Source organism: Lissotriton helveticus, chromosome 7 (assembly GCF_964261635.1).
Source record: "Lissotriton helveticus chromosome 7, aLisHel1.1, whole genome shotgun sequence".
NCBI classification, from domain to species: domain Eukaryota; kingdom Metazoa; phylum Chordata; class Amphibia; order Caudata; family Salamandridae; genus Lissotriton; species Lissotriton helveticus.
Genome location: NC_136068.1, coordinates 1229483584 through 1229510976, shown reverse-complemented (window position 1 = coordinate 1229510976; position 27393 = coordinate 1229483584). Strand labels below are relative to the sequence as shown.

The following is a 27393-nucleotide window of genomic DNA, read 5'->3' as shown; positions in this document are numbered from 1 at the left end:
GGCGCTGGGCGCAGTCCAGGCGCGGAAGGGAGCAGATGGGCTTGCCTTAGGCGCGCCTTTGGCGCGCCCTCCATATGAGGGGATGTGGGAGGGAGGAGCAGCTGGGAGGCAGGAGCGGAGCGGCAAATAGGAGAACAGGGGGGGTGGCCGCAGGGGACACACCGGCGGGACAGAGGGAATGTGGGGAACAGGCGGGTTATACAGAAGTCAAAGTGGGGGAAAAGAGGGGAAATAAAATACAAAAAGCTAACACAGTCCACAGCGGGGAGAGAGGACACAATAATGCCAACACACTAATTAAAGACAGCTCAGAGACAGAGTGATACAACAGTCAGGAAAACGGGCACAAACCAATGCGGGCGGCAGCAGCGGGTTCAGGGAACACAGGAGGGGCTGTGTGGTGACGAGGGGAGCGACCTGCCTGGTGACAGCAAGTCAGACTCCTAGGCAGGCTCCACAGGACTAGGAAGTGGAACTGTTAAAAATTCCTACTATTCCTACTGTTCGTAGAACAACAAAAGTACTTCTTATGAAAATCACTGATCTTTATCAGCAGATCAGTCACACTGTTGATGGGACAGTACCAGCAATTTTTAGCAGGTCTGATGCACTTTTAAAGGGATCATAGTCATTTCCTCTATAAATATAACAGTATTGCAAAGTGGCACATTATAAAATGGTTTAATTGGAGCTGTAGACTAAACACATTACCGAAATGCTGCTCCTTTGTGCGTGTAACGAGTGCCTACAGATTGTTTATGAACAATATTGCACCAAACTTTCAATCAGCAAATTCACCAAATTTGAAATGGTGAATCACCAGATTGTCTTCGGGAGATTTTTCTCATTAGCTCATGTTTCCACGAAGGTCATACATGGGTTCCAGCCTTTTGAATGCATACGACGCAGAAAGCTCGCATTGTTGACCTATGTACCTACAGATGCCGTGCTGCAGGGTGTTATTAAGCAGTGTCTATAATAAGACTCTGTTCTTGATAATGCATTCATTGCACTTTTTAGGGACTCCACCATATACATGGCCGTGTATTGTGGAAAGGCATGTCTCCATCCTGGACTTGAAAATGCAGTTCTTTCAAAAATGCACAACATTGCAATCGCTGTGTTTCTATGTTTGATGCATGATCTGTTTTCTTTATAAACTTTAGGCGAGAACCTACCTGGGAAATCGGTTTCATTCGGCACAAGTCTATTTCCAACAACGAAGAAAGCTCTCTGGCACTTAACACATTAGCTGCACCGTTAGAAGAAATTCAGAACCAAATGGCACCGTCTAGTTTTTCTACCTCTGTTGATAGGTTTGATCCCAAGACTGCTTCCACTCCTGGTGCTATGAACAAATGTCAGGTAAATATTTAGCTCTGTTGTCTTTCTCTCCCTTCGTCGCCCTCTTCCATGTATTCATGTATGCCTTCAATTCCTTGTTTTTCCCTAAAATATTGACATGATTCTTAATGCTCTGCATATTACTGCGTGTCTGTCTCTTCTTCCATCTCAGTACTTGTGCTTTGCATCGTCCATGTATAGAGTCCCTTTGCTTTATGCTAGACTCATGTGTTGGAAATACATACATGAACATATAGATAGCTAATTGGAACCTACTTGTAGAGTTGTATTCTCACTGGGACAAAGTTGTGTTGACTCTGTTGTTTTCTTTCAGCACTCATTCCTAATGACACAATATTGACTTCGGAGTTTAACGAATATTTGTACATAGTAACATACTCTTTTTTCCATTTCTATATTGTTTTTTGCAATGTATACATATAACAATGTCTTATCTGGGACTCAGCTCGGTGCTAGGCACATACACAGTGGAGTCATAATAACGCATTTGTCACACATCTACAACCGGGTACACAACAATAAATATGTTTAGGTGTCAGACCACCATTGCACAAATAGGATACCGTAGATATAATCGGTCGGTCTTGTAGGGGTTTTCCTTAGTAGGAGAAAGCCTTTTAACATCAACTACCTTGCTGTGTCTAACCCATCTGTTGAAGGGCCGTGATTAAGTGTGGCTGATTACATAAAGGAAACCACTATGGGTATATATAGTGTGCTGAGTTACTGTGACTCAAATTGTGCTCTAATGAGCGTTGTGGGTGTCCCTAGGCTGTCAATGGCGTTGTCACTGACTTTAGAGCCCACAATGGGACATGGTCCAGTACTTACTTTCCCATTGCCAATATTCCCTCAATTGAGCAGTAGTAGATTGCATAGGGGGAGGTGCTCGGGGGGACACTCAAGGTGGTTGTGTGTCGTTTTTCGCTTCCAGGTTCCTAATGTAGACGTTTCAAGTCATTACACTGGCTCGGACTCTACTGCATCTACTGGTCTCCACAAGGACATCTGATTCAGCTTTTGCCCACTTCAACAAGATGTGGAGCCAACATTGTGTGTCAGGGGCTGCATGAGATTTCCAGGGCATTGCAATTTGCCGTTTGAACAGTATAAATGCTAAGTCAATGAATCTGTCTGTATTTGTCTTCCATAGCCTTGGGTCTAATGCCCAACAGACATGATTCTGGAGTGGCCAAAACTATGCATTCAAACAACGCGAAGGTGGCTTCTGTGATTTCTGTCCAAGCCCATCCAATAAACGGGAACTCCCACACTATGTGTAAGAAACCTACATCAGGTACGCCGCATCTGAGGCACCTGGAGGGGGCATTTGAGTACATGCTTGTTATGCTTCATAGTGTGAGATATGTCTGGTGTAGGTAATTTCATTGCTTGTGGTGAAACCGTGGATTCTGTGAGACTTCTTTTACCTGCCGCAAGGCTTGGGTCCATTGTTTATCTAAGAATTGCTTCTGAAGGTCCAGTGCCCAGCATTCGGGGACCCTGGTGTCCAATTTGTGGTGATGGGCCAATAAGGCAGTGTAGAGGGCTGTTATGAATTTTTCGTGTGTCTCCATGTGACGGTTTCATGTGTTGGGTTAGTGACATGGGTGGTTCAGTTAGGTCCTGCCCCCATTGTGTGGTGTTTGCAAGTTGCATGGCGTTGTACATCAGAAAGTGACCTGCTGGTATACCGAATGTATCCATTAGCTCCTGAAAGGACATTAAGTGCCCCTAACCAAGAGATCCCTTGTTTGTTCTTTTCCCGTCTTCCTCCAGCACGTTATAACATGATGTTAGCCTACCCCTTGGAGTGCCGCCATTTGCCAAATGGGGATCAATCGCAAATACGGGGTAGTGGTTTGTTACAGTGTGTATATATACATGCCAGCATTAGCGTGCTGTCCTCATCTGGTTGGTCCCGTGTCGGGTATGTAGCCAGGGGTTCGATAGCCAGGTGTATATATGTGGTCTATCGAGGAGATGTTGGACGTCCGTTCTTTATGAGCAGGAGGTTGTCCCCAATCAATGTACCAGCCACTGCAATTGAGCCACTGTGCAGTATAATTTGTAGGTAGGGGCACCAAGTCCCCCCCTCATGCAGTGGGTGTTTGTAATTTATCGATCCTTACTTGCCGCCTGCCCATGCCCCACATTCGCTCCAACAGGCGCTTGCATGCAGGGTGAGTGAGTGGTTGGGCTGCAGAAAAGTACAATAGCCATGGCAGAATGAGCATCTTGGATATCGCCACATGACCCACAGGCAATAGTGGGAAGGGTGTCCAAAATGGGATGAACCTACGGTCGAACTCAGCGCCTTGTTTACAGTTCCTTCTATGCGGTAGCTGTCTGTGTGATACATTTGTATACCCACATTTTTTAACATATCATATTGCCACATGAGCCTAGAGTGCAGTAGCGCCCATCTGCTTTGTTCGGGGACCGGGCAGATGGAAAAAGGAAGGACTTGGAGCAGTTTACCTTGAGGCCAGAGATAGTCCTAAATTCGTCTAGCATCCCCATCAGAGCTGGGAGTTTGTGTCAGGTGTTGCATAAGTAGATAATGGCACATATAAAGAGATTATATGGTGGCTTCTATGCGCCTTTATTCCCCATTGTCATGCCTGCGTTTGTATCCTACATGCCAGTAGTTCCATGGCGAGAGCGAAGATAAATGGGGATAGTGGGCAACCCTGCTTAGTGCCATTTGTTTATCAAAACCTGTCAGAGATCAACTGCCCCTTTTTAACTCTTGATGATGGATGTCCAGATAAGGCGCAGATCCAGCTGAGGTGTCCTGGGCCTATGTGCATCTCCTCCAATGTAGCTATTAAGTAGTCCCACCCAGGGTGGCAAATGTTTTTTCTTTGTCAGGTGACACTGCCACCTGTACACCTGTATCGTCATGGGTTAGCGCTCATCAGGAAGAGAAGCCAATGAATATTGAGGAATGTATTATGGTCCGATATATACCCGTTTTGATCAGTGTTTAGTAAAGTACCGATAATGAGGAGCAATCTGTTTGCCAACACTTTCTCTACTATCCTACAATCTAGGTTTAATAGTGATAGCAGCCTGTAGGAGGTAACAATTAGTGGGTTATGGCCTGATTTGGGGATTACTACTATCAGTGCCTCATCTGGAAGCTGTCCCCGCTCCTTCACCTCATTGTAAATTTCTAAAAGCATCGGGAGAGTGATGCGCTAAAGGTGGCATAGTATTCTATGAGGAGGCAATCCGTATCTGGGGTCTTATGAGTTATCTGAGTGATGGCCATGTGGATTGCTTTGATAAGAAGAGATTCGTCTAGTTCTGCTCTTTGGATTGGATTCATGCGGGGCAGGGAAAGCCCCTGTAGATAGTCCTTTAGGCTGTCTATGGTGGGACACTCTACCTCTTCATTGAGGGAATTATAGAAGTCCACAAAAGCAACTTTTATGTCTGTTTGTGTGTTAGGACAATGCCATTGTCTAGCTAAATCACCCCTATTGATGGCATGTCTGATAAGCATGGACTAGCCACGTCAGCACCCTACCCTCTTCGTATCTCTTGCCATGGAGTCGGATGAGGTATTGAGTACAGTCAAGTTTCTCCAGGCATGCCTCTGGTCTTTCTTCAGCTTAATTGGTCAGTCATTGCAGCCTGAAATGGCATCTCAATCTCAAGCTGAACTGCCTCATTTCTCTTTCCTTAATGAAGACTTTCCCACACAGGGTCTGACAAACCTCCCATGTGTTGGCTTTTCAGTGCCCATGTACACCCACTTTGTGAGCATTCTACTCCGCTGCCCTGGAGGGGGCGGAGCCGGCATTTTGTTTGAGCTATTGCGTAAGTTGTGCCACCTGGTCTTCATGGAAGGGTTAATCATGAAGGTTTGGAGCTTTCAGGTTGGTATGCGGGGGCAGGCTCTTTCCCAATGCATCGTCATTTGCAGTGGGCAGTGGTCAGAGAGAGTGCGTGCCAGATACTCTTTATGGAGGGTGTGTGTGCCTAGTGCTTCTGTAGAGAGGAAAAGGTTCAACCTGGTGTTCATGTTGTGGACTGGTGAGTAAAACAAGAACACAATATCCTCGGGTTGTTGAAGTCACCATATGCCATACAGTCTACTGCTATCCATCCAGTCTCTCAAAATGTTGTGTTTTGATGGGATAGGCCTCTCCATCCGACAGAGGGTTAGAGCAGTCTCTAGCAATGGATACATTTATAATCCCTGTTCCATATACCAGGAGTGTGAGGTCTTGGAAAAGATCCAGGGGCAGGTGGTTTGGAATGTGGAGTGGCCGGTATTTGGGGTATAATAGGTAGCAGCATGAAGTGTGTGCCATCCAAACAGCCTCCGCCACTACATACCTGCCTTCGGTGTCCCCCTTGTGTGTTTCCATCACAAATGGAACCCCTGGGGATACCCAATTGATCAGAACTCCCTTTGCATATGCCAAAGTGGCAGTGCCATATATCTGCCCTCTCCATTTTGCATGAAGGTTTTGCAGTTCAATTTGCTTTGTGTCTCTCTTGAAGGAAAGCTGTATGTGTCTGATAGCATTTAAGGTAAGTGTGGACACGGTACCTTTTGGTGGGAGTGGCCATGACCCTCTCATTCTATGTTAGTAGATTTATTGCGGGATAGTAACTCGTTCGGTGTGCCTTGTGTTGCGGGCTCGTAACTTGTTCGGGTGTGCCTACATGTAGTAGTGGGTCATGAGACATTCCCCTTTTTCTCCGTGGCCCTGCAGTGTGTGTGCATGAAATGGTGACAAAATAGGCCAGGCAGTTGTGTATGTGTATAAACAATATCCCCAACCCCCCTGTCCTGTCTGAGCATCTGCTTGGTGCCCAGCCATAACAATTCAACATATGCATATTAGCTATATGAAACCTAAGTCCAGAGTTCGAGCCCAATGCAGTAACCATGGGTGTGTGGTTGGCTTACTCTGTGGCACCTGGACCCTTTAGTCCTTCACAGTGTACTTGGTGCCCGCCGCTCTCCTCTCCCCATCCCCTTGCCCCCGATACCCCATGATGTCTTCTGAGCGCACAGTTCCAAACTCAGGACTCACTGACAAGGACATACATTCCTCACAGCTGTGCCCCACCAAATGTGACGTCAGCTCTCAGCCACGGTATTCCTCTCATGTAGAGGTGGCACTGTCATTAGTAACTGATCCGGGGACTGAGATACACTGAGTGTGGAACCGCAATGGGGTTTTACTCTGCTGCAGTACCTCTGCCACCACTTGGGCATGTTTCTTTGCTGATTTGTGGGCAATTCCATATCCTCCTGGTTCATCTGCGTCTTGATCTTGGGGGTCAGCCAGTTCTTCGTGCATTGCTCACCTGTCTGCTGTGTCGCTGTAACCTTAGAATTTAACCAGGTCCATGCACTCTCGGGAGTCGGGAAGTGGTTTGCTTTCTATTCAATCACCTTGAGTTTTTCAGGATACAGGATATTTCAGACCTAATCCCTGTAGTTGTTTTTAGACCAATGCATAAGGAGTAAAGCGATGCTGTACCTCCACAGTGAAATCTGGGTAGGCAGTTATGCTGCTGCCTTCGAAGTGCCGTAACCTTTCATCTGAAACAGTTGGAGAATCAAATCTGTCTCCATGTAATTAAGTAGTTTTGTGATCTCAGGTCTTGGTTGAGCCCCTGGAGGATGTCTTCCCATGAGGCGTTGTGCTTGTTCAACTAATAACAATGTAGATACCTTGACGGCCAGCACCCTGAGCATCATAACATATATAACATAACTTGTATTTGTAAAGTGCAATTTCACACAGAAGGGTATCTTGGAGCTGAGTTTCAGTTGTTTATTGTTACTCAACTCAATGGTACTCATCGAACTACGTCAGCCAGTGTTCAAGGAAGAGTTCCATGCTTGGGTCCTCCTTGTGCTCCGGTCAGACCAGGAAGTGAAGATTACTGCACCTCAAGCACTCTTCTGCATCTTCCTCTTTCGTTGCAGAGAAGCTATATCATCCTTCATCACTTATAGTTAAGTTTGGAGTTCTTACATCGTGAGGTGCATCATGGTTAATACAGACTCAGTGTCGTCCAACCTCTCCGCCAATATCCTGTGGTCTGCTCGGAGTAGGCTAACGCCCAATGAGACAGCATCTATTTTTGACTACACTGTTATTTTTATGTCCAGGATTGCCTGTAGTATCCTTTCCAATTGGCCAGAGTGTCTGTTGATGTTGGCCTCAAGGTTGCGCAGTGTTTGACCCCCCTCCGCCCGGGCCATGACAACCCCCTAGGATGGGGAGAGAATATTGACAGGTTTGGGATTCACCACTGTCCCAGGCAAGTGCAGGCTAGTCTGGGGTGTGTTCACATGCCTGGTTTACCACTCCTCCCCCCACTGCACCCCGGGTCGCGGTTCAGTGGGTCCATGTGTGCTGCCTGGGAAGTCGGCAGGTCGCAGTTCACAGGCGGTTCATCAACCTCCACTATCGTCCATGGTGGGGTGCACTGCAATGCAGGTTCACCATGGTATCTAGTGCTTGAGGTGAGAGTGTTTATTGGACCCCCAAGTCATGACATCTTAAGGCTGGTTCTCCGACAGATGGTCTGCCAGGCCACAGCCTGGGTCTTCAAATCTCACCCTCATGGGCACCAGCACTCACCGTCAAAGCGTCCTCTCACCTCTGCACCCAGCGAGTGTTCTAGGTCTCACCCGTCATTCTAGCTATCGGGCAACACAGGAACTGCTGGGTCCCAGCTGTGTTCCCACGATGGGTGATCTTCTTCTGGGCATCCGTCTAAGCCTTCTCAGTGGGGTTAGGCCACAATGGGCTATCAACTTCGTTGCAGCACGGGTTACTTCAGGTCCTCCACTTGGGGCCCATGTTGTAGGGGTATCAGCCGGCAGATAGATCCACCACTACCCATCTGCACCGCCCAGCACAGGCTGCCCACATGCCTCAGGACCACTGGAAACAGGTCTTGACACTTCGGTGAGCCTGGATGGTCTCAGCCAATGGGATCACCCTTGTCGCTCCACTCAGGTTGGACTCCTCAATCTAGGCGATCTGCTATTTATAGCCAAGGCCCTAGCCCGATTAGCACCTCCGTTCACACCCATCGACTAGGTCTCACCCAAGTGCATGTCCCACTTTACTGGGCATCTTGGGAGCGTGTGGGAGGGTCATCTGCACTGCGGTGAATGTCTCAAGATATGGTCACACAGGATGGGGAAGGATTACAGCCGGGCTCAAGCTGGAGCTCAGGCAAGCATGTCTGCTCCATTTGCCATCTTGGCCATCCCCCCACACATAGTACCATATACTTAATTCATCTTAACAGCTTCAAATGCTGTGAGGGTTGAGGCATTAACAAGAGTTTGCTAGGTTCCAGCGAGCACAGCTTGTAGAAATTAAATATTCTTTGTCATCATTTTCTTACTGTCTGTCTTCTAGTCAAAAATAAAAAATGTTACTTAACCAACACAAGCATGCTTATAAAAATGGTGTATTATGGAGACTAACCAGGTAAGCGAAGAAATAGTTGCTGAACATAAGTTTGTCTGTAGAATAGGCTAGAGGGAAGGCTTTGCATGACTTTTAGAAGTTGTGATGCCTTGCTCTTGTATGTTTCAGGACTGCCCTGTGTATTTCTTTCCCCTTAGTAAGCTTGATAATCATGTGAGCCCACTGAAGATCTTCTATGTCGTGACCATATGACACAACAGCTGGGCTTTGATGTCGAGGGTGCACCCACTGTGAACCCATCTTCGTGATAAGCACTATTGTCTCTATCCAAGCTATACATGGACCGTTAGTGCTAGCTGCATAATAATTAGTTTTGAGAAAGGCCATCATACTTTTACCCCTATAGCTAGAATGACTGCTAGCTCCTTCAGTACAGTCTGCGCCGTATTGCATCACTCGAGTCCTTTTCCTACACCATGGCCAGGACATGTATGGACTAAATCTTGTTAAACATTTCCTCCAATCATCTTAGAAGTACAGCACACAAGTGCAGGATCCTCTGCTAATTGCTACTCTCCCTCCATGCTTGGAAGGACTGGTGAACTGTTCTGCCTATTAATCTGTGAAGATATGCAAACCTATATTCATGCGTTAAAGGCTGGTCTGCAGCTACACGGAGGAGGAATAGAACTACAGCAAAGAGCTAAGCCTAAATTACAAAAAGTACCTATAGACATAACTAGACTATCCAAGAGACACAAGATGGCCTCAAGCAGCTGTCTTGTCATAGACGAAACAAACAAGATGATATTTAGGTCCCAGATAGACCTCTTAGACATTGGGAAGGGTGGTCATGTTTTATTTTAACCTCCCACTGCCTGTACCTACCTCAAAAGCTGAAGTGTAGGGGTTGGACAAATCCTGACTTCAACCTATGGGCTCTGTTCCTATGCGACTTACTGGAGGTGATGACTCTGATCCTGAAACTGTTGGACTTATGACTATTCCCCAAATGGTTCTGCAGAAAGCAGGGTTTGACTAGACTGAGGCCAAATCGCATCCCAGTTACTAAGTTATGTTTGTCCCTGCCACTGGATGCTCCTCGGTGACTGGTGGGATTTGAGATACAGCCTACTCTACCCCACTGGCAGTTTAAGGGATACTCAAATTGAAATGGCACCTTGACCACCCATTTTTTATTATACAGTTAACTAAAACCGTAACATACAAACATCATATTGATACTTAATAAAATGTAAAGATTAAAAAATGGTATACACATTTATAAAATCTGGCAATACGAAATAAATGTCAATTCCCAAAGCAGCATTTCAGGTTGTTGTCTATATAGCACAATTAGCCGTTTAGTCCAAAAGGGAAGTGTATAGTATAAAAAAAACAATAACCAAGTGTCACAATGCTTATTACTAATGGTTAACTTTCTTCAACGTTCATTTGTGCAATAACCGCAGGAACATTTGCCCACTGGTCAACAATGGGTGCACATGAACATGAGCAGGTTGTTTGTGAAGTAAAGATCAAGTTTGTGATATGGTCCATTTTTCCTTTCAAGTCTTGTGTTTTTTAATGCAACGGGAGAGCCTGTGGCAGCAATCAAAGGAGGATGCTGCCGGATGGGTGAATGAGATTGGTGTATTTGTGCCTCAGTTATTATAGGTCTTCTTGGCAAACGTGGGGCTGATTTAGAGCTGAGAGATGATGAGTGAAAGTCCATTGAAGCTGAGCTTGTGTTGGCATTAGGGACAGAATCTGGCCCCAAGGGCAGTTGGGTAAGACTGTTAACAGTGTCCGTGTTTGGGCAAGAAAAAGAGCGACATTTTGTCTTCGTAGGGCAGAGGCCCTGGGAGTTTGTTGTGGAGGGGAAAAAGTCTTCCTTAACACTTAAGTTGTTTCTTAGGTGATCTGCCCTGCCATTGGCTGAAACTCCATTTGAGGGCTTTGAAAACAAGTCAGCTGAAACTCCATTTGAGGGCTTTGAAAACAAGTATTTAGTTATCAAGCCAGTGTTGGCAATTTTTTGGTTATTCTGTCTTAGGGGCCCCCGAAAGCTGGCCTGGATTTTGAACATTTGTGCGTGTTATGCTTGGATCGTTAGTCAATGGCCCTGCTGGGGCTGCGCCTCCATTGGCGTCAGCTGCTGACATTGACCTGGTGACTGGAATCCTTTTTGACATTTTGGGGCAATATAATGTGCAGCATGATATATTGGTTGATCCTGGGACGAAATTGGATAATGAGCTAGGGAGATCGGGTAATTACTAGATAAGCCTAGCTGGATGTGGATAGGCTTTGTAGTCCGTGTGCACCAAATGGTGGGGTTGTTTCCAGCCAAGTAGCGGGAGCAGGGAGCAGATGAAAAGAAGGTAAGCAGGGCTCATGGGGCACACAAGGTACACAGAGTCACTGCTACCTCAGTCACTACTTGTGCCAATTGCGGTGTGCCACTTGCCGTGTGCCATCTGCCTTTTCAAGGCTCACCTGTGCTCCTGTGCTCCCCCGTCGATGCTGTTGCTGGAGCGGCAGTTAAATGGCAGCAATAGATACAGTATCTTGCAATTGGCACCCGGCTGCCCATGGCTGCTCGAGGCTCCCAAAGGTTGTACTGAGACCCCCCACTGATTGAAGGGCAGAAGGCGCAGCGGACTGGGGCTGAAAGCCAGATAACCGGGAACCGCGGTTCAGCCAAAGCCCAGAGCCGCGAGTCTTCCTCCTCACTGTGGGACTGACTGCAAATCTCCAACCCAGTTCTACTAGTTCCACTGAGGGGTCCGGCAGGCAGCTCCAGCAAAATGGACCTCCCAGCAGTTGCCCAGCTTTGTCGCATTACCTCATCGTGATAGACCGCCGTAGTCCTTAATCCTCCGTAATCCTCGTGACTGCTGCTGCTGCTAGTGGCGGCCGTTGACCAGCGTCAGCGAAAGATCGCGGACGAGTAACAGGTGAGGCTGGTGAAGCAGCAGCGAGGAAGCGGGGAGCCTGCCTGTGCTCTACCCGCTCAAGCTGCCATCAAGTCCTCCACAGTCGCGGCAGACTATCATAGCAGACGCAACACAGTTTCGGCTCACAGTTATGGCTCACCCAACCCGGACATCAGAAAACTCCTGCAGCTGCTGGTGCTGCACGCCTGCTCGCAGCTCTCCTCTTTCGACTGAAGAGCTTAAGTCATCTGACTGCCCTTACTTCGCTTCCGACTCTTACCAAACCAACTTCCTTGACCACCCACTGTCCCCACTCTGAACCCCCAGTACCTGCTGGACTCTTCATTCTAGTTGACTGTGTCTCCACCAACACCGATGAACAGAGTCACAGTCACTGGACCTCACACAGAAGCACAAAGAAATTATTTTAACTTGTCAAGTGTAGGGTGTGCACTTTGTTCTTCAGATGGTGAGTTCCCTTAGGATCTGCATTAGCAGTGACCCATGCGCCTATAGGCTCTAGATCACACCTGAGTTGCAGTAATGCTAGTGTCTGCATCACAGGCGGACAAACAGACACCATTGCAGACAGGAAGGAACTGCTTTCTCAATGGACATACCAAACAATGATTAGGCAGCACTGGTAGTGTGGCTCCTTGTCAATGAAGTTTTTTTGGCAGGAACAGTGTAAAGTATAAACTATTTATCAGTCACGCTCAGACCATTCATTGGCCAGACCACTTCGTTGGTGTGGTTAAGCTAGGAATGGAGTAGATGTGCAAGTCCAGTAGTGCAGTGTGCCTTGAAGTAGGGCTTCCCCCTGGTCAATTATAGCTGTAACTGTTGGTAGAGAGTGATCTGCCCCTCAGTAGGGCACCCACATAATCATTGGAATGTATATGACAAAGTCTCGTCAGAGATCTTAAGAGAGGCACTCTGTGATGCTTAAAGCATGTCTTCCTGAATGAAACTATGATGCAGAACTTTTTGTAGTGAGTGTGGCCTCTGACACTATTCAGGTCATGGCTACCATGATGAGTAGCTTGGAACTGCAAAGGCCAGCATGCTCGCTAGGGAGAGAGGGAGGGAGAGAGAGAGAGAAAGAGGGAGAGGGGGAGAGAGTGAGAGAGAGGGGGGGGGGAGAGAAAAACCCTGTAGAGTGAGCACATCAGGACTCTAGTACCTGAGTTGCCTGCTGTGAGAGCCAGCATACTATGGCTTCAGCCCGATCAGGAGAGGAGGGTCTAACATGGTAGTGGTTTTCTCTCACAATGTGGGGCAGCTGGAGAGATGCAAGTGTTGTTTATGACCCAGGGGCTGCCTGCAGACGTGTTCTGAGTGATCTACTTGAGCATAATGACAATTGTTGCTGAATAGCTGGGCCATTGTAAAATGGATGCTTTTAAGCTTGTTTTTCTGTCAGATGGCCACTTTCTGAAGTGGTTGAATAGGCATGGCAATTAGCGCATGAACATTGCAGCCCTGGAGCGCATAACTGCCCTCCGCCCCCCCAACTTGTCTCCAAGGTCATGCTGAGGAATTGGAATGATGTCCGGGTCATAACCGCCTATCAGACCTTGTTGAGTTTTTGGAGTTGATGTTTTCTGCTGGGTTTTTTCGAAGTGAGTAAGGCAAAGTGCATGAGAACTGTTTCTGGTCTAATGACAGCATAGTTCAGTGAAATCTCCTGAATAATTTTCTGAACCCTATAGAACCAGTCATCAAGAAGTTGACAGGCTTGTTGGCTGCCGATAGGAGACATTTGATAGTGTTGTTCCCCCTGTTATGCTGGTTTCAGTGTGCCCCATTTATGAAGTTGGACCTGCAAAGGTGCTTCCACCACTTCAGTGTTGGCATGGAGGATGGTGTCATGTCACTGAGTGACAACCTGACAGATAAGTTGAAGTCTGAAGTTAAGAATGTTAACTTGGTGGCAGAACACCATAACACAGTTGAGAAATAAATCACACATCTAGCTTCTTTAGTCTTCTGATGCATCCAGAATTAACCGTAAGATTTAGAAGTCTGCTCCAGAAGGGAACAATATCTGTATTCGAGATCTGAATGAAGAGTCTGAGTAAGGAAATATTTGAGGATACAATAAATACTTATGAATCTGTATTATCCTTAAACTAGGAGATATTATCATGGACAATGTGCTCAGAGAGGGGTATGTTCACACACACATGCTGCATTCATACAGGAAGAAGGAGAAGGTCATTTACAGCTGTTTCAGGACCTCTCCGAAGTGACTTTTTTTAAGAAGGTGATCCCCGAGACTTAATGGAGCAAGACTATGCACTGAGGAGGTATGTTAATCCTGAACTTTCCAACTCGGCCATCTGTTAAAATGGATATGTGCCATGCAACATGTTGCTATATTTCAGCACTGTCATTACATACTGGAAGTTGATGTGTGTGTGTATCCAGCATTGCTCATCCACTGATGACCGTCAAAGATGGTGAAAAACATAAGGAGTAGCTGAAGAGGTGCTTGGCATGCACGCAAGTAGGAATGAGGAGAGGAGTGAGACACCATTGCTGCATTTTTTGTTGGAGGCGTTGGGGGGAGTTCTTAAAGAGTTTGTGATCGAAGGTGCTTAAATGTGCCTGAATTGATTTGACCACATTACCCAAGACCTGGCTCTTTAATGGAGACACGGTGCTCGGATACCCCTATTTATTTATTTATTTATTTATTTATGAATCTTATAGAGCGCACAGCTACCCCCGTCGGGGGCGTCCCGGCGCTAAAAAATGTCAGCAGAGAAAAAGGAGGACCTATCTACATCGATGAAAATAGCCATGTTTTCAAGCGGCTACGAAACAGTGCTTCGGATGGGGCAAATCTGAGGTCTAAAGGAAGGCTGTTCCAATGTTTAGCAGCAAGGACAGCGAAGGCTCTGCCACCCATTCTAGTGCGGCGGAAGCGTGGCATAACCATAAGACGTAGGCTGTTAGAGCGAAGGTCTCTCACTGAGAGAGATAGTGTCAATCTCTTTCTCAAATATTCTGGTCCGCTTCCGTTCAGAGCACGGAAAGCAAGAGTGAGTATTTTAAACTTAATGCGGCAGGCTATAGGAAGCCAATGAAGCTTTTTGCGAAACATTGAAATCGGATGTCGGAATGGGATATTGCCAATCAGTCTTGCTGCCGCATTTTGAACTACTTGGAGGCGCTCAATTTGGTACAAAGGGGCCCCCGCATAAAGACTGTTGGCATAATCCAAATGGGAGGTTATTAGGGCCTGGGTAACTGTTCTGCGTGCGTCCATTGGCAGAAATGGAAAGATTTTTCTCATCATTTTTAATTTTCCAAAGCAGGCAGCAGTGACCTTATTAATTTGAGTGCTACAAGAGAGCGTATCGTCGAACTGGAATCCCAAGTTACGAGCGGTATGCACCGGAATTGGGGGGGGGTTGAGTACCGTAGGCCACCAAAGTGAGGGGGGTATTGTCATTTTTTGATTGAAAAACAAGACCTCCGTCTTGTCAGTATTAAGACGAAGATGGTTCGAGGCCATCCAAGAGCAGATTTCGCCCAAACAGTGGCGAAAGCTAGAGAGGCTGGAGTCAGAGTGATCTCTAAAGGAGAATATCAGCTGTGTATCATCAGCGTAGGAGATCACCCTGACTCCACATGCCTCCACCACCTTGGCCAAAGGGGCAAGGTAAACATTGAAGAACAAAGGACTCAGGGCCGAGCCCTGCGGGACTCCACAGGCAAGAGGTTTGCACTCCGATTTAAAAGGTCTGAGAAGAACCCTCTGAGATCGACCCTGGAGAAAGGAAGTGATCCACAACAGGGCAGAGCCGCCCAGTCCAATCTGCTCCAGTCGATCTAAGAGTATTTTATGGGACACCGTATCGAAAGCGGCGGACAGGTCGAGGAGAACCAACATGGCTCCTCGCCCTTATCCACACATTCTCGAACAGTCTCCGATACTTCCAGTAATGCGGTTTCAGTGCTAAAACCCGCACGGAAACCGGACTGGGAGTCATGGAGTAGGGAATTAATCTGGAGATATTCTGCAAGTTGTAGTTGGACGGCCTTTTCCAAAACCTTCGCTGGTTTCGGAAGGATAGAGATAGGCCGATAATTACAGAATTGTGTGGGGTCCGCATCTGTTTTCTTCAGGATAGGCACAAGCAAGGCTTCTTTCCAAGCTGAAGGGAATTGGCCTAATTGTAAGGAGGCATTCCATATAGAAGTAAGTGGCTCTAACAATAGGGTAGCCAAGTCACTCATGATCTTAGGGGGGACAGGGTCCAAAGGAGAGCCCGATTTGCACTGTATAAGAAGTTTAAGTGCAAGATCAGGAGTGAGATCCTTGAATGCCACTAGGGCAGGGACAGTGTCGTGGCTGATTAAAATGGGGGAAAGGGAATGATCAGACGCCACAACTGGAGGAAAGGAGGCTGCGATTTTCTCAATTTTTTCCAGAAAGAAGTCTGATAGTCCATTGCAAAGAGACTGGTTGGCAACAGTGTTAGGTGTCATTGCAGGAGGTTTGACAAAGTCTTTAACAATTTTAAACAAAGTTTTTGCCGAGTTGTCTGCGTCTTTAATTTGCGAGGCAAAAAACTCTCTCATAGCAGATTTTTTGAGCTTGGTAAATTGTTTTAAGGCCGTTTTATAGATAAGTTTCGCCTCTGAATCATATGTTAATCTCCATCTGCGTTCTAATTTTTTGCAGCGGTACCCAAATGCTGTTTGATTTATTTATGGAGGTGTCCACTTGTTTGCTGATATGCCATGCACATTTTGTGGACATTGCTAAATGTTAAGGCAGGGTGATATGTGATTATCAGGGCTTCTTTTGACCATACCAACCGTATATACCATTATCTATATGTAAGATATTTTTTTATGGATTTCCTGATATCTCTTTCCAACTTTGTGGTAGAGGAGACTTCAACTTTGCAGCTGGTGTGGGACTTAGAAACATCCCACAGCGGACAGGATGATACCATTGCACGTAGTCTTAGGTGAAAATTAGTGCATGTGCACCTATTAGACGCCTGGAGAGTTCATTGCTGCAAGGTGTATATCCATGCTTTCTACTTTAAATACAACCTTTGCCCTGAGGACTGTATTTTCATGAAGAAAGAACAGATATTTGCTTTATTATGACGCCAAAATCTTGGTGGACCTTGACCGGGTGCTGGGAGATACCACCCCTCCATTGGATACGTGGAAAACAGATATAAGATATTAAAAGATACAATAGTATATTTGAATGCATTTATATCCTTAGCGGGTGACATAGCACACATTTCTGAGAGGGGTGAAACCTTATTTAGTGTGGAAATCATGGTCAGGGGACAACTGATGGTGGCAGTGTCTTAAGTTGATGAAGAGGAGGAACTCGGTCAGGCATGCTGTGTCCTCTGAACTGACAGTGTCCTAGAGTCTAAACACAAACAGATTATCTTGCACCTCATCTGGAGAAAGATTGTTGCAGTACGGGGCAGATAAATATATTATCTACAGTGTCGGAGCTGAACATCATCTGCCTCATTTGCAACTGATGGATTATGAGAGAGAGAGAGGGAACAAAGTGAATATATTATTGACAACATAATTCAAAGTCAGACTGGTGGGTGAAAGGGTAGAGGCTATAAGGCGGTAGGAAAGGCAGCTGTTGACGAAGGATGTGGACATATTAGAACTATTCGAGAATTATTGGGAGAAGCTTTATGATGCTTATGCTTTTTCCCATGAATGATATAGAGCTTGCCCATCCTGTGTTAGCTTCCCTATAGTGACAGATGGTAAGACAAACCAACTGGAGGTACCTATTGGGAGGGGTACCTTACTTGGATTCATTTAGGTGGCCAGAGTTCCAGAATTGGATGGTTTCACAGCCCTAACTTTGTAATGTAAATCTCTTTCCCCAAAAGTTCTGTTCTTTCTCATGAAACTGTTTAATCATGTTGGGTTGATGAAATGATTCACTCCTTCCACGGTGAATGCGGTAATGATGGTTGTACCATAAACAATAATGGCTGTTCTTTGCCTAGCTCTGTTAGGCCTGTAAACTGATTTTATGTCGATGCGAAGACTTTTGCCTCTGTTTTAGCGGTGAGGATGTATAACATTATGCCCCAAATTATTCCTTAAGACAAGTTGCTTCCATCATGGACATAGATGAATTAAAACAGTACTACAACTTGTTATTTGCATAATGAACTTGTGAAAAGATGTGATTGCGGTATACTTGGATGCAGAGAAAGTGTTTGATTGGCTAAATCCGGAATGCTTAAGCAGGGTTATGAGGCACATATGATTCAGTTGGGCATATGAAGATAGAATGATAGTGTTATATTCCTGGCCAGCCTCCAAAGTAAGGGTCAGTGGTCGTTTGCCACACCCAATACAATGAGGCCACAGAGCTAGACATGGTTGACCGCCTTCATTGCTGTTATTTACCCTGCCTGTGGGAAGAACTGAAGGGTGGGGGTGAATTCAAGCTTTCCATGTTTGTGTTTGGCATGTGACTTACTTTGGTCTCTTTATTGACAAATGCATCATTTTCTCTCATGGATTTGCAGGATCCCACCTTTGAAATTAGCCTTCTGCCCAGTTAGCTGTATGTATATCAGTCACTTCCTGTTTTGATTGCAACTACAATGCACAACACTATTCAGATAGAATGATGCATTTTGTATGGCAGGTGAGGACACGTAGGGTCTCTCCGGAACTATTAATGCACCTGCGACAGATAGAAGAATATCAATTCAGTATTTGCTGAGGCACTTTTGGGTTGAACACCGAAGGACATAGTAGCGTGGAATAAGTCTGAAATTGATAAACAGTGGCGTTGCATTGAATTCTCACTAGCTGATGGTTTGTGCTGGCATATCTTGTGGAAGGGCAAGAAAGCAGGAACCCCTAATCCCTGCAGTGCCCGAGTCCTAAGGGAGTTGTTTGATGGGACTGGGCGAGTACAGCACTTTAATTGTTTTATGTTTACATTAACACCTCTTGAATGCTGTGAGTAGGATGCCAGATTTCACAAAAGAAAGGGAAGTTGGGTCTACCTGTTATGGTTGCATGCATTTGTTTAAAAACCATGTTTGAGAACTTCATTTATACAGAAATATAAAAACTCTCATTATAAAACAGCTCCTCCTACTTTTTTATTCTTGTAATTTCTTCCTATAGACCAAGACATCATTCGTGAAAACAGACTGGTCTCCAATTATTCCTACAGACAGCAGCACTTTAGCGGTCTCTCCATGTGGTAATGATCATTAGACTTCTTGTGACATTGTGCAATTATACTTACATAGTGCATAGTGTACAATTGGATTCCAATCAATACCCTTTACACATTGCATAAAAGGTTGGATGAATTAAAGGTTCAATATCCGTTTTTCAATGTGACTATAGAAGAACATTTCCTTCAATAAATCATTGCACCTAGATAAGATGTTTCATCATAGCTGCATCTCCTTTAGTGACACTAAAGCCAGATAATGAAGATCCATGTCAAATTCAAGAAAGTTAGGTTACCATAGAAACTGTACCTCTGCATCTTGATAATAAGATGCGCAGTTCAACATTCAATGTATTTATGTATCTTAACTCGAGGAACATACTTTGCTTACCAAGTATGAACATTCAATTGAACTTCTAGAATTGCTTAATAAAAGCACAATATGCCCTTCAGCGGCATGCCCAAGTTCCTGTATAAATCAAATTAAGTAAAAATATCCATTCTCAGTTAAGCATTTTTTTTTATGGGACAAGGAGAAAACAATTAATAAATGTACCTTGATGTCATGGACTTTATTTAAAACAATAAAGAAACTCCGTGTCCCCTGTTGCCCTCTTCATTTTCTTTTTATCGTCAGAGGAGGACCGGTGGATATTGCGGTATTTCTTGATTTCTGCTAATTTAATTTTATCTGTGCTTTATTAGCCATTTGTGAGCTTAATAGGGCTAGTATTTCTTTTTCGTTCGGCAGCCAAGTCCATTTGACTGCAGTTACTTATGTTCGAACTCGAAGCCATGCGTTGTGTACTTCATTTTGCACAACCATGAGACTAGTGATTTGACAATAACACTATTGCTGGAAGCTCTTAATTTTTTAGTAAAGAAATGAACTAGACATTGGGGAAACGAGTATTTCAACTCCCCTGGTGCTCCCCACCCCACTTGTTATGCAGTGAAATCAATCCATAATTAGGGCGTAAGTGGACCCTCAGTTCCTGAGCCTTGGTGGCACTGCAACATGCCCCAGAGTACAGTGCATAGCATGAAGTTGGTGTGAAGGAGGAACCATTCATAAACTGACATTGGTAACCCAAGATTTAACAGGCCCAGGATCATGCATTAAATTGTATGACCTCTTTTTCTTTAACACCATTTACATTAAGTTTTAATAAGGTTATTTGTTCTTGCATTAGGTTTATATGTGTTTTCCGTTGTTATTCTTATTTAACAAATGTAGAAATTGAATCCTGTAAATCATATGTAGCATTAAGTTTCAAAACATTAGCGGTTTAATGTACATCATGAAAAATACAATAGGTTTCCTTTAGGTGTTCTAATTATTGTACCTCCTGTTATTTTTTAGTTGTCTCCCCCAACCGAACTGGAGAAGAGAAATTACAATTGGATGGAAGGAAGATTTCCCTTAATCCCAATGTTCGAGTCAAAGTTGAAAAACTTGAGATGGTAATGTTATTTTCCATGATTTTATTGTTTTTTTTTCCAGTTTGAGAAATCAATATCATCATATTGGACTGCAGCGAGCGCAGTTTTTGAGCAGTGTTTTTTATGTGACCAGTGTAAGATTATCATTTGGCTTTTGGCAGCTTAGAGAGCAACCTTGATAATTTGATCATTTTGATTAAAACCTTTGTTAGCAGATTTTCTCACTTTCAATAGAAAGATGTGACCATAGACCTTCGAAGGGGTGGTTTGGCCACTCACTTTTTCTTTCCATCTGTCCCGATGGTGCAGGGACATCTCTTTTCTAAATAAACTAAGCTGACACTCAAGCCATACAAGGATCCATAGGACAGCACACAGCTGTCAAGTGATGCTGAAGGAATCCATTCACATATGGTTTGGGAGTAGAACCTTCCGAGCACTTCGCAGCAATGCCCTCCTTCTGAACTCAGCCCTTTTGGAAACAAAACTGCCCGCGTGTAGCATGGAGTACCAAAGAAATGACCGGTACATTTTATATGAGAGTTAGAGCAATTCGTATTGTAAATGACAATGTCTTTTATCCATGTGTTATGGAGTGAAGTGGATGTGGATGTGTATGGTGTGGAGTTGAATTATGTACGTTGAATTGGAATTGTTACTTTTGGAATTGTGTGGTGTGGAGTGGATTTGTGTAGTGGAAATATGTACTATGGTGTGCAGTGGAATTATGTCTACTGTAATTATGTGGCTTTGAGTGCCCTGGAATATGTGGAGTGGAATTGTGTGTCATGGAGTGGAATTATGTGGAATAGTTTTTTGTGTTGTGTAGTGGTATATAGTGGAGTTTAATTATTTAGTGTGCTGTTGAATTTTGTGGAATGAGGTGGAACATTTGATGTACTCGTGTAGCTCAATCTGGATGTGCTGTTGAAGGGGAAAATACTGAAACAACTGAATGGTCCGGTACCATGCTATGCACAGGATGTACTGCTGATATTAGTCAAGTCAAAATAACCTTTATTCGGATATTACATTATCCATAAAAGTGTGCACATAGTTACATACATGGTCAAATGCAAGGATCACCATTAAACAACAACAATATATACATAGGGCATATATTTAACAACATATGCTAAACACGTACTTTCAAATGAACATAAAACGTACATCCTAATTATTAAACAATCTAAGTAAAAGGCACAATATGATAGTACCCAGGGATCAGAAGGTTATTTATTAACTATATCTCCATATTTACTACAATACTGACATATAAAGGATAATTCTCATCTTTACAAATAGCAGCATAGGTTTTAAAGTGCCGATGTGCAAAAGTGCAGAATTCCATAAGTGCCAGTGTGCAAAAAGTGCAAAGAGACCTCCTTCCAGTCTTGTTAAAATGGCATAGACATATATACATAGAGCTTATCTAACAGCATTATATTGAACACCAATTTTCTAAAGTGCATACGGCATACATCCAAGTTATAGGATTATCTTAATAAAGTGCATCGTGTATTAGCAGCCAGAGATCAAGAAATTAATTGATATCTTTGTCTCTATATTACTACAGTACTGGCAAGAAAAGGGATTATTCATATATTTACAATAGCAACATCGATTTATAGTGTGCAAATATGCGAATGTGCAAAGAAACATCCTCCCAGTCTGTTGGAATGACACCATTCATATAAAATTAATTCATAGAAGTGCACGATCGTACGGCCATTTTTAAAAAGGTGCATACACGAAATGTTAATCCATCATCTTTAAGCTGTAAAACAGACTTACATGCCACATTAAAATCGTTTATGCCTTTAGCTCTAAAAAATGATATCAGGAGGGGCTTGCTGTATTTTTGGTAATAGGAACAGAAGAACAAAAAATGCATTAGCGTTTGCTTTCCAGCATTCTGACATGGGCAAACCAAACTCTCGATGTTACAGTGATATCCCAAGGGAAAACACAATAGGTGCGTTATAGATCCTGCTCTCAAGCGAAACAAAAGGCTACGCTCCCAGTATGTAATTTCTTTAAGGAGGTAGCCAGCTGGTGTAAGTGAGGTAAAAACAATATCACCTTCTATTTGGATATAACGCTTTACAGAAGATTTCATTGATTCTGCATTGTATCTAGTTTCCCCATAGTGCTTATAAAGGATGTTCCGTATTAACTTCACGTTAGTCCCCTCTAGCCCATCTGGGTTATTAAATATGTGCCCCAGGTTGACTGCTGCCAGGCTTGCCTGAACTTCGGCAAGCCACAGGATTTTGTTACCCTGATCACATTTTAGGCAGTCTGCCAAAATTTCTCTTGTCAGAGAGGCTTCGGGGTTTTTCCAGACCTTAATCCAGAACAACGCAGGATGTGCCTTGATGTAATCCTCCAAATAAAACAATTTTAGTTTGTTATGGCAAATAAAGGTGGAGGATGAAATTGGTAACCCTAGGAGCCTTCTGCAGAATCTATTTTCCTCTGCCTGGGTATTTTTTAGGTTTGAATATCCCCAGATTTCGGCCCCATATGTCATAACAGGGGCACATTGTGTCTTATAAATTTTTAATAGGGGCTGGACCACCTCAGATCTCCTTGGCTTAGGAAGAGAAAGTACTGAGTTTATGGCCTTAATAAATTTAGTCCTGCCATATGCCAGGTGGGGGGACCAAGAGCCGTTGTCAGAGAATTGTAAGCCCAGATAGGGGAAAGTGTGAGTGCATAAAAGTGATCCCTGGTCTAAAACAATCTTATTAATGTGCCGTTTTTTGGGGCCGCAACACATTAAAATGATTTTTTAAAATTAGTATTAAGATCAATATTGTACATAAAATCTACAAATCCCCTCACTAAAATCCTCAGGGCATTAGGTGTACGACCCATTAAAACTGCATCATCTGCATAGAGTAAGGAAGGGAGTTTGGCGCCGTTTATTATAGGGACATCGGAGGTTAAAATAGACAGGGCGTTATGAAGTTCGTTAATGTATAAAATAAATAAAAGAGGGGCAAGGACGCACCCTTGTCTGATGCCTCTGCCAACCGTTATGTCTCCTGACACTGCTCCATCCATACTTATTCTTACTCTGGCTTTTAGGTCTCTATGCAGGTATGCCAGGAAATATACCAGGTTGTTATCTAGGCCGTAGTCCAGTAGGCATTGCCAGAGTTTCGACCTGTTGACAAAGTCGAAAGCGGACGAAAGGTCCATAAAAGCCAGGTACAGTGGACCGTGTCTGGCGATAGTATATTTTCCTATAATTAGGTTCAAATTCAAACACTGTTCCACTGTACCCAGGTGACTCCGGAAACCTAACTAGCATTTATTTAAAATATTTTCTTCTTCAGCCCATGCCCTGATTTTGTTAAATAAAACTCTTTCCAATATTTTGAGGGTATTGTCAATTAAAGAGATCGGCCTATAGCAGCTAGGATCCTATCTTGATCCTTTTTTTAAAATAGGTACGATTACAGAAGTTGACCATCAGCAGTGGTTAAGGTATTAAAAACATTTAATAATAAGGGGGCCCAGAATTCCTGTTCTGCTTTTATGAGGTCTATTGGTAGGCCATCCGGGCCTGGGGCTTTATTACCCATACTCTGGGATATTGCCTCCTCAACCTCGCCTATAGTTATTAAAATCTTGGACGGATGCATAATAGACGAGGAATTATCACGATGTAATGGAGGGACATATATTTTGGAGAAATGGGTGACCCATGCTTCATTAGAGATGTTACAATCTAGGGGTGTGTAGGGATTCCCAAAAGTTCTTACAGATTTGGTAGCAGACCAGAAGATAGTTGTACTTTTGGTGTTAGCAGCGCAAACCAGCTTATCCCACTGTTCTTTTAAAACAATATCGCGCCTAGTTCTCAAGACCCTCTTATAGTTTGTCCTTAGTGTGCGGATAAGCATCGGATCTCTAGTATCTGCTGTCAGAGCCGCTCTCAACTCCCTATTGGCTCTGGAGCAGATATTATCAAACCATTTTGGGTCGGTGTTACGGGTGCCCACTGGTTTGGAGATCAAGTTTTTTATGCCTTCGCATAATTCTGTAAATGCAATGACTACAGAAGGATTGGGGTCTGATAAGACCAGACACGTTTTCCATAAAGTGGGGTAGGTTTTTATCATCCTACCAAAAAGTTCTTTGTAATCTAAACCTCTCCATTTCACTCTGTGTGTCAGTAGAGAGGAGTAAATCACTCACTCCTGGTTCCCTCTTAAAATCTTCGCCACGTGCTACCTTTAATAGAACAATTATGGAATTGTGGTCTCCATAAGAAGATCGCTTTACCTCTGCCCCTAAGAGGTAATTTTGTAACGAGGGTGATAAAAAAACGTAATCAATAACTGACCCTCGTCCTAATCCTCTATAAGTGGGCGTTGGGTTCTCATTATTATTAATTGGGGCTATATCCATAACGTTTAGGAGGCTTGAGTTAATTAGATGGTTAATCAGCACATATCCCCGTTTACATGGGTTATGGGTGTTTTGATCACAGGGGGATCCATTGGAGCCTCTTCCAATCCTTGCGTTAAAGTCACCCCCCAAGAAAATGCCCGCCAAATTATATTTCCCTAATAGGTTATCTTGATCCATGATAAAATTAAAAAGTTGGACAAAATTGAGATTCGGAATTGTTAAAAAATCATTATTATAAAAATTGATAAAACAAGTAGAGGGACCTCGTGTATAGATTAGGGCTTGAAAATTTGCGTGACCTGTTGTGATTAATTTTATTCTTCCTCCTAAAGCAATTCTGATCCATATTGATAGTCCCCCTATCGGTCTGCCATGGCTGGGGAATGCGGGGATAGTGCTAAAACATTCATATCCCTCGAGATATAATTCTTTAGGGGCCCAAGTCTCTTGAAACAAAAGGACATCATATTCCCTAATCTCATCCACCCACTCTGATAGTTGTAACTTTGAGGCCAAGCCTGCCACATTCCAGCTCAAGACCTTCAATATAGATTCAGATATCTCTGCTTTACAAGGGATGGGCGCTTCAAGACTGACAGGGACAGACATGTCCGTGTTCCCATGCACCAGCGAATTATTAAGAATAAGTGACTTAGATGGTCAGTCAAGTGTGTCCAGATCAGACAGTGCCAGGTATTGATTTGTAAGATGCGGGAAACTAGGGGCTGGGTAGTGTAACAGTGGGCGTTTGTAGAAAAACCCCAAGGGCAAGGCGCAGATGTTAGTTTCACCGGAGTCGCTCATTTCCTTAACTGCAAGTATTGAACCAGCAATCCTCGGGTGTGAAAAATGAATAACAATGCAGTCCCCTTTGATTGTTTTTGGTGCGTGGCCTACCCAGCCCACTCTGTGGACCATTAAGATTTCACTCATGTCAGGCCTTTTGAACCTTTTATGTTTAGCCAACCAGCCCATACATTTGTTTCTAAGCTGAACCCATGACTCAGGTTTATTTCTCTGTAGGGGGGGAACCCCTGCGAGAACTAAAACGTATGGGCAAAATGGAGGTGGCAGGTTCAAAATATCTTTGTTGGGTTCGTCAGGCGCTTTGTCCGTAGACACAGCTGTGTTGGCGCTATCTATCGTCCTGCTATGAGCAGGATTTGTATTAGTGTCATGTGATAGGCTGGGGCATGTGGGAGTATTACAATCAGTGGTGACTAACAAAGATTTTGTGATTTGAATTGGTGAGGGTATTGATGCAGACAGTAGTGTCCCTGAGGGCTTAGATGCTACAATTTTAGATGTTAAGGGCGGAGGGAGAGTCGATTGTTTCCCTGGCATATGGTTTTTCCGGGGGTTAACAGAGTTGGTAGGTTCGTTGGCTTCCTTATTAGACAAGGTGGGTTTCGAAATTAAACTTTCCAGGCGATCCAGTCATTTCCACAACCTATCAAAACTAGAGTCTATCAGTCCTTTGATAACATTGCAGACTGTATCGACAATGATGTCGATAGCTGTGTCCCCCAGTGTAAAGTCAGAAAAACCAGTTTGTGTGGATTGTGTTTCTTTAAAATTACATTGTGGGTCCTCCCCTATTACTGTGATTGGAACAGTTATGTCACTGCATCCGTTGCCAGTTTGAACTTGGTCCATAGAGTGTTCGCGATTGATGGTGAGATCGGTGCTAGTAGAGTTGCCCTTTAACCATCTGTTTAGAGTTCCTCGTTGAGGTTTCAAACGGGGTGGCTGTATTCTTTTGGGGTTAGGGCAGGGTTGTTTGGATGCCTTCCTTTTCTTTTTGGTACCACATAATTCGGGGTCAGGCGTGATGGATACATTCGCCATAAGTGAATCGTCAATTTGGCTTGGGTCGGCTTTGGCAGTGACAACCGGGCTAGTCAGTTCTGCCCTAACAGTTCCAAAGAGTTATATCCTATTACGGTTTGGGGTGGGTGTACAATAGCCATATGCGACGAAGATTGAGCTGTGGTGTTATCTAAGGTGTCAAGAAGGTTTGTACCTGGTGGTTTAGTGGGACCCACGGACAATCTTTTTTTTGCCATTTGAATTTTATTACTCACCAGGGTCATAGCATGCTCCAGTGCGGTGTCGAAAGTGTTTAAGTTAGTCGCAGTGGCTATGGCACCATTCTTTCCCATTATAAATTACAAGTTAAAATCGTGAAGAATTATAAGTGTAAAGGCATTCACCAACCGTATGTTAGGGGAAACAAAATGTCAGGGATATGGCCCAGCCCTGCCTCCTCCTGCCCCGGACGGCCACAGACGGCCCGCCCTTTGCCCGGGCTTAGCCCGGCACAGACCTGCGCGCGATCCCACGACGCGGGGGCTGCAGTGATTTTATAGCGCCTCCGGGCGCCAAGCAGGAAGAGTTACTTCCAGTGCGGGGGCGCTGGGGAGCCTGGTACTTGTGGTCTCCCTCCGCTCAGCGGCCGCGGGATGACGTGCTGCGGCGGCGGGAGGGAGACACGGCAAGGCAGCAGAGTCACCAAGGGGCCAGGGGTCCAAGCAAAACAGCAGCAGGTACGTGATGCCCCCAAATAATCTCT

At 44.4% G+C, this 27393-nt stretch overlaps 1 protein-coding gene across 3 annotated transcripts in view; it reads left to right on the top strand.

Moving 5' to 3' along the window:
* STXBP4 (syntaxin binding protein 4) overlaps positions 1 to 27393 on the top strand; it is a 599190-nt gene that overhangs the window by 155694 nt on the left and 416103 nt on the right. For all 3 annotated transcript variants that reach the window (XM_078654416.1, XM_078654418.1, XM_078654417.1), the window contains exons 5-7: positions 1167 to 1365; positions 18899 to 18977; positions 20317 to 20417. In XM_078654416.1, coding sequence (XP_078510542.1) covers positions 1167 to 1365; positions 18899 to 18977; positions 20317 to 20417 — 379 coding nt within the window. The remainder of the gene's footprint in view (positions 1 to 1166; positions 1366 to 18898; positions 18978 to 20316; positions 20418 to 27393) is intronic.